The sequence below is a fragment of the Cebus imitator genome, unplaced genomic scaffold, assembly GCF_001604975.1.
Source record: "Cebus imitator isolate Cc_AM_T3 unplaced genomic scaffold, Cebus_imitator-1.0 Scaffold33, whole genome shotgun sequence".
In the NCBI taxonomy this organism is placed as follows: Eukaryota; Metazoa; Chordata; class Mammalia; order Primates; family Cebidae; genus Cebus; species Cebus imitator.
This window is the reverse complement of record NW_016107348.1, coordinates 5986848-5995024: the sequence shown is the minus strand read 5'-3', so window position 1 is coordinate 5995024 and position 8177 is coordinate 5986848. Positions and strand designations below refer to the sequence as shown.

The following is an 8177-nucleotide window of genomic DNA, read 5'->3' as shown; positions in this document are numbered from 1 at the left end:
CAGGAGGCGGAGGTTGCGGTGAGCCGAGATCGCGCCATTGCACTCCAGCCTGGGTAACAAGAGCGAAACTCCATCTCAAAAAAAAAAAAAAATACTATTACTTTATCATTCATTTCAAGTAAGCACATTTTAACATTTTTCATTTAAATATTATAAAAACTAAATATTGGCACATTAATTCTTAGGAAAGCATAGGAGAGCATAAACATAGGAAAGCAAAATATATAGGGTATACCAGAGGAAGAATGTACATCATCTTCCACCAAGTCAATTTCCATACTCATTAACTCTCCAGGTAAATCCACACTTTTTCCCACACGTGCAGCATGAAGCTCTTCTACTATCTGCATCTAAATTGTAAAAGACCCCAATGAAATATTTTGAGTCACTTTGCAGATTAACAAGAGAAGAAAGCAATTAATTATTAATTAATTCACTTGAGATGGTTTATGGAAAGAAAAAATTTTTATAAAACTTAAGGTAGTATAGGTAAAAGAACAAAGATTTATAATCACACACATGGTTTTCAAAATAGTTTTCTTCTTACCTCTGTAACCTTATGCAAGCAAATTATTTAAGAACTTTGGGTCTCATTTTGTAAATCCACAAAATAGGAATATTTAATATCTATTTCCTTTAGGATTTTTGTGAGGAATAAAGGAAATAAGCTAGGTGAAGCTCCTTGCACAGAGCCAAATACCTAGACATTAAAATAAGTTCATTCTCACTTCATTTTAGGAGTCAAATTTTTTTTATCTTCACAATGAGCATTCTTCTTGAGATTTCTATGACTGTTTATGAACCATCATAAACTGAAATCTAGATCTTAAAACCACACAGAAATACTTCTCTGATGTATTCTGACACAAAGAAATGAAAATACAGTCTAGCATTAGGCCAAAGGTGAGAAATCCTTCTATCAAGGGGCACCTCAAAACACAAAAATACAATTGACTGTCACAAATAAAAAGCAATTAATATAGCCTGAAAGTCTTCTTTTAATAGAAAATTACAAAGTGTTCCATGAATCTAATCTTAACTTGGGACAAGTGAACATACAATTCTATGAATGTCAATCAGGGAACTCTAGCTGGGAAATGAAGCAACAGGTAAAAAGATAAAACACTTGTGTACTCTTGTTTTCATTCAATAATGTTTTCATCTTATTGATGATTTTTAAAATGAAGTAAAAACATGTTAATGTCCTACTGCATTTTGGTAACCCCAGGCATAAACAGGGAAAGTGTCATAATATTAAAATTCAGATTATTTGTGGGCCACTGGTTTCATGCTCTTTGTTCACAACAGATAACCTTCCTAGAAACAGAAGTAAAAAGTCCTAAAGTATTTTCTGAATAGTTTTGGATGACTTCATAAAACCTTACATACTGATTTAGAGACATCATTGTTATTTTCATTTCATCAAGGTTTCTACAGTCATTATTTTTTATTAAAAGTAGAAACTGACTTAATTTCATTAAAAATATCAAAGTAAATAAGAATATCAGTAACCTCTTGATCTGTATCCTGGATACTTTCAGTTGACACTGAAGAACATGGTGCTTCACAACTCTGAAATGAAAGTAATTTCATTAGCTAAGAATAAAGTGTAACCTAGAATAGGGTTTTTCAACCTGGTCACTATCAACCTTTGGGGTCAGATAATTCACTTTAGGGTTGTCCTGTGCATTGTAGGATGTTTAGAAGCATCACTGACCTCCTCTATCCTCCAGATGTCAGTAGCACTACCCACCTATCCCTACTTCCAATCTTTTCTTTTTTAAAAAAGACGGGGTATCACTCTGCCATGCAAGCTGAAGTGCAATGGCACAATCATGGTTCACTACAGCCTCAACCTCCCAGACTCAAGCGATCCTCCTGCCTCAGCCACCCAAGTAGCTGGAACCACAGGTGTGCCAACATACGTGGCTAATTATTGGATATTATGTAAAGATGGGGTTTTGCCATGTTGGCCAGGCTGGTCTCAAAACTCCTAAGCTCAAGTGATTCACCCACCTCAACCTCCCAAAGTATTAGGATTATAGGCATGAGACAGCACCAGCCCCACACCAATCTTGACAATCAAAAATATCTCCTGGCATTGCCAAATGTCTCCTGAGGGGCAAAATTACCTCCAGATGAGAAACTAGCCCTAGAATAGAGAAGCCCCATTCTATCAAGTCATGAAACACAGAATTCTTCATATACAGATTCATAAAAATGCTATATTCTAAGAACAAAACTACATGCCACCCTAAAAAAAAAGAGAAGTGAATGCAAAGGTAAACAAGTCGGCCTTCGGTGGTGAAAAATTTTCATCCATGAGTAACTAAGCCATTTCTACAAGTGACACAATAAAACAACAGAAGGAATTGAGGCTAAGAAGGAAAAGCTGAAAAATGCATGATTATATTATATGTAGTTAAGAGTACCAGGGGTCTGTGCTTCATTTTCTGTCTTCAAAGTTTGAAAATCTCTCTCCAAATTCCAATTTTCCACCAGCACCTCTGCTGAGAGGATGAGACCTACCTGACCCTACATACAGGTGACAGGAAGCTCAGCAAAAGAACGATTGAACTAAATAATCTTCTAAGAATTCTCCAAACTAACATGTATTTTACAGAAAGCTAGTTCTGGTATAAACTACAAAACCTCTTTTTTCTTTTTTTGAGACAGAGTCTCACTCTGTTGCCCAGGCTGGAGTGTAGCAGCATGATCTGAGATCACTACAACCTCTACCTCCTGGGTTCAAGCCATTCTTCTGCCTCAGCCTCCTGAGTAGCTGGGACTACAGGCATGCACCATCACACCTGGCTAACTTTTGTATTTTTAGTAGAGATAGGGTTTCACCATGTTGGCCAAACTGGTCTCAAACTCCTGACCCCAAGTGATCTGCCCACCTCGGCCTCTCAGAGTGCTGGGATTACAGGTGTGAGCCACTGCACCCACCTAAACACTCTTTCAACAAGTACATCATATGTAGAAATACTTTACTGATAATTTAGCTTCCACCCTAACTTTCCAGCTAAAAGCTTTACTGGGAATTCAGCTTCCATCCAACATCAAAATTCACATGATATAATAACATATACTTCACACACTTAGGGTCATTACAGCTTTACTATTCCATGACCCTGAGATTCAGAGTCCCTTCTCCATATAACTCTAAATCTTACTGATCGCCAGGCGCTGTGGCTCACACCTATAATCCCAGCTCTTAGGGAGGCAGAGGCAGGAGGATAGCTTGAGCCCAGGAGTTCAAGACCTGCCTGGGCAATATAGCAAGACCCCGTTCTCCACAAAAAGGAAAAAAAAAAAAGAAAGACAAAAAAAAACTTATTGATCTTTAAAGTTCTCTTTAAGAAATGCCAAACAAGTCAGAGGTTATTATCAGAACTTCTTGTGGCTTTTGACATTCTACATCTCTTTATTCTCTTCCTTTGCTTACTGTAATATTACTTTGCTCTCTGTCCATGGGCCACCTCCAGTGACTTCAATGAAGTTTCTAACACCCAACAATCCAGCAAAGTTAACGCATTTAACTGTTTGCCTCTCCTACTATACTTGATTAAACACATAAGTTGGGATAAAGCCTTTCCTGAGGATGACAAAAGGGAGTATCATAACGCAGATAATAAGAGTTTTATCTACTGAAGTGATTCCAAATGGATAACACAATTATATTATTTCCCTGATTGTGTTTCAGTGGCTCTCTTCCATCTACAAGATACAAGATAAAAACCAGTCTTTCCCATGAGATACAAAATCACCCATTGTCTAGAGACCCTGGCTTTCTCTCCAACACCATTATAGATTCTCTACACATCTTGACTCTAGTGATACTGACAGCCTATGTGCTCATGTACGTTTCTGCCCATGCAATTTCACAACTCTGTGCCATTACACACACTGGCCCCCTACCATAGCTGGACAATACTTCTATTCTTCACTCCACATGTCCTTTGAGATCAAGCTTTAGAATCACCACTTTAGTGAGCCCTTCTTTAACTCACCCAGAGATTTATACTATTATCACACCCAATTATTAGTACTCTGATATTTACTTCAATATAATACAATCATATTTTTTTACTTACTAATATGGCTCCTTGGGAACTTCTTGAGGCTAACAATCATCTTACTCATCTCTAAATCCCTAGCACCTAGGAAATTGCCCGATACATAATAGGTACCTTTAATAGATATTTGATAAAGGAATAAATTCCTACCTTATAGCCTTTTAAAATTAAATGGGATGCTGTTTTTAAAGTGGTCTATAGGCCAGGTGTGGTGGCTCATGCCAGTAATCCCAGCACTTTGGGAGGCCGAGGCAGGCAGATCACAAGGTCAGGAGTTTGAGACCAGCCTGATCAACATGATGAAACCTTATCTCTACTAAAAATACAAAAAAATTAGTCAAGCATGGTAGTGCATGCCTATAATCCCAGCTACTCAGGAGGCTGAGGCAGGAGAATCACCTGAACCTGGCAGGCAAAGGTTGCAGTGAGCCAAGATTGCCCCACTGCACTCCAGTCTGGGCGACAGAGCGAGACTCTGTCTCAAAAAATAGAAAAAAAGTGGTCTATAAACTATAAATATCTAGGACACTAATTTTCAGTGAGGGGGAGGTTTTCAATTTGAGAGGGATCTGTATCAAAGAACTATAAAACCTAAGAAACAAAAGAAGTTATTTTTTCTTTAGAAAGCATAACAGGATTACTAAATCCAGAAAATACAATTATTTTCCTTGTAGAGTACACTCATTATTTTAGGATAATAATGACCTATTGAGGAATTAGTGGGTAAAACATAAAAACAAACACGGTATTAAGATGATTATCTGCTGTCAATAATATGCTTAAGATTATATACACAACATAAGGACAATATTTACTTGTAGAGTCTAAATTCCAATAAGTGGAAAGTGATCAGGCAAAAACTGCTTCTTTTGCAACTTAATATTCTTGCTATGTACCTCTTTTGGTTTGTGTAGTAATTCTACACAAAGACCAAAAGAAACTGTAAGATGCGCTGCAGAGATTTCTCATACCATTCCTTAGATGTACAGCACAATAGGAAAACCAGGCAACGACACAATGATGATCACTGAACACACTGGCAACTTCAAGTTCCTTTCTTTCATTCTACTCTAGAGAAACGGTTATAACACAAGAAGAAAAACTCGAGGTTCTTTCCTTCAAGAAAGCAGTGAAAACAAAGTCAATTCAAACTCAATTCTTGCCTGCTTTGGGCCCCTTCAAGTTCACTTAAGCTAAAAATACTCACTCCCATGCTCTTCTGGCCTCCTTTGTTATAATTCCTCTATTTTTCCTAAGAAATATTTTATCATTGCAATTCACAGTCTTAATACCTAAAAGCAGGGAGGCTTAACCATCCCTGTTTATCAGTGGTCTCTAAGTTTCAGAATTTATGAAGTTCTAAAGTTCTGAGGTTCCACAGTTCTAAAAAGTTCTCATCAAGGTAAGTAACTTTATCTACCATAGAAACAAAGTTATAGAGATTAGGTTCTCAAAGTAGTCCACAAAGGCCAATTAAATTACATAATATTACAGCAAAATAGACATGCCAAGCTTTCAAGCCTAGATCCCTGCTCATGTAGCTCCCTCTGCCTAAAATATCCCTGCTTCTCCCATTCCACCTCATTTCACCTCCAGCTAACTTCTACTCATTCTTTAGGTCTGTTTACATGTTACTCCCTCCGGCCTCCAGTAAACCGTTTTTTTGTTTGTTTGTTTGTTTGTTTTGAGACAAGGGTTCCTTCTATCACCTAGGTTGGAGTGCAGTGGCATGATCAGCTTACCATAACCTTGACTTCATGGGCTCAAGTGATCCTCCCATCTCAGCCACCTGAATAGCTGGGACCAGAGACTCACACCATCACACCCAGCTAATTTTTATTTTTTTGTAGAGACTGATCTCAGTATGTTACCCAGGCTGATCTTGAATTCCTGGCCTCAGGCAATATGCTTGCCTGGGCCTCCCAAAATACTGGGATTAACCAGCATGAGCCACCATACCCAGGCCCCTACAGTATACCTTTACAAACTAATTCTTCCATCATATACAAAAGCTGTATTAATCCCTGCTGCACATTCTCTTATTAAGTGATAGGTATTTTACTTTCATATTTAAGGAAATTGCTTGTGTCTCTCCTCACTTGAGTAAGTCCCTGAAAATAGACTGTGTTATCTCTTACAAGCTATTTTATTGCAGTGCCTGGCACACAGTGACACTGAAAAAAATAATCTGTTTAAAGACTATTCAGAATATTGTCCCCTGAGTGTTCTCCAGCATACAGTACTTTTTCCAAAGGACTATCTGTAACTGCTTCTCACCACATTTTTACACATTCCCTTCTATTATGAATCTTTAATATCTCCCAAAATATCTTCCTAAAAAAATTGGAATTAAAGAGAGTAAAATAAAGAAACCAACATCTATCTTCATGAATAAATTTGAATCAGCCATCTATGATTATCATCAGTAATAGAAACAACTAAAAAGGCCAGGTGTAGTGGCTCACATCTGTAATCCCTGCACTTTGGGAGGCCGAGGTGGGTGGACTACTTGAGCCCAGAAGTCCAAGACCAGCTTAAGCAATATGCTGAAACCTCATCTCTACAAAAAATACCAAATTTAGCCCAGTGTGGTGATGTGTGCCTATAGCCCCAGCTATTGGGGAGGCTGAGGCAGAAGGATTGCTTGAAACTAGGAGGTCAAGGTTGCACTGAGCCAGGATCGTGACACTATACTCCAGCTTGGGAAACAGAGTGAGACCCTATCTCAAAAACAAAAAATGAAAAAGAATTATAGAAAAAGCTTAACTATATTAATAAACTCTAAGTTAAAACCTTATGTTCCTCATTTTTTACCACCTTACCTGGGTTAGGTTTTCACTAGAACATGAATCATTACTTTCTTGATGGTCATAATGATGTTTCCGTTTCCACTCATGAACAGTCTCCTTATATGTGGAATCTGAAAGTAATTGTTCAGTTTTCTGCCTATTCACATTTAATGAAACCTGGGAGCTTTCCAGGTATTGTTTTTCTTCCTGCTTAGTCTTCGACTTGTTAGAATCTAAACTGAAGACGTTTTCTTCTACAAGTTTCTGGAGGGTGTCATGGGATTTTATAGGGATTTTGAAACTGATCTTCTGTCTTCTAGATTCCAAGGGTTCCTTAATCATCTTGTTGGAATTATAATCCTGAGAAAATTGGTTTCTCTTCCATTTCTCTAAGACACGTTTTTCAGAATTGTCTCTAAATTTATTGTTTCTTTCTTTCTTCAGTTCTTTCATCTTCTCCCTCTGAATAAGTAAGTGAGACCACTTATTTTCACTTGCCTGGCCTTCGGCTTTAGGTTTCACATCACTGGCAATCTTAGGACTACTAAGGCTTTTAATTTCATGGTCAAGCTTGCTCCTAGCATTTGTCAATTTGATATCTTTAGGTTTAAAATCTACACATTTACATATGTCTTTTTGAGTTCCATTTGAAGAAGGACCCTGTGAAATAATTTGATTATCATTTGAACATGATGCTTCTTGGAGTTTAATAGGTCCTTGGGACGAAGAACTGACTTTTGGTCTCTTTCTGAGAGTGTCAATTTCTATATTCAATCTGTAAAACAGCACAGAAACCCAGGTTACATTATAATTATACATAATGTTGCACTTTATCATTTTAGTTAGAAATAACAGAATTAGGCTGACACCAAGCTTCATAAAAAGTAAGAAATAGCTACATTAAGAATGAAGTGGAAAGGATTACTCACTAAGTAGTGTTAGTTTGCTATTTGGAAAAAATAAAGTTACAACTTTAAATAGTACCATACAACATATTCCAAATAAACTAAACACTTAAGTGTAAAATAATTATTACTATCATAATAACTTTGTACTTTATATTAAACTTTTAAAAACTAGCGAGGAAAACGAGAATATGGCCAGGCATGGTAGCTCATGCCTATAATCCCAGCACTTTGGGAGGCCAACGTGGGCAGATCATGAGGTCAAGAGATCGAGACCATCCTGGCCAACATGGTGAAACTAAAAATACAAAAAATTAGCTGGGTGTGGTAGCTCATACCTGTAGTCCCAGCTACTTGGGAGGCTAAGGCAGGAGAATCGCTTGAACCCGGGAGGCAGAGGTTGC

General features: G+C 37.5%; 1 protein-coding gene across 7 annotated transcripts in view; it reads right to left on the bottom strand.

The window, feature by feature from the left end:
- SWT1 (SWT1 RNA endoribonuclease homolog) overlaps nt 1–8177 on the bottom strand; it is an 86995-nt gene that overhangs the window by 63038 nt on the left and 15780 nt on the right. For 6 of the 7 annotated variants that reach the window (XM_017524517.2, XM_017524518.2, XM_037737078.1 and 3 more), the window contains 3 exons: nt 6902–7643; nt 1513–1572; nt 236–350 (listed from right to left, as the gene is read on the bottom strand). In XM_017524517.2, the coding sequence (XP_017380006.1) occupies nt 236–350; nt 1513–1572; nt 6902–7643 (917 nt within the window). The remainder of the gene's footprint in view (nt 1–235; nt 351–1512; nt 1573–6901; nt 7644–8177) is intronic. The other variant, XM_037737076.1, reaches the window with a different exon arrangement.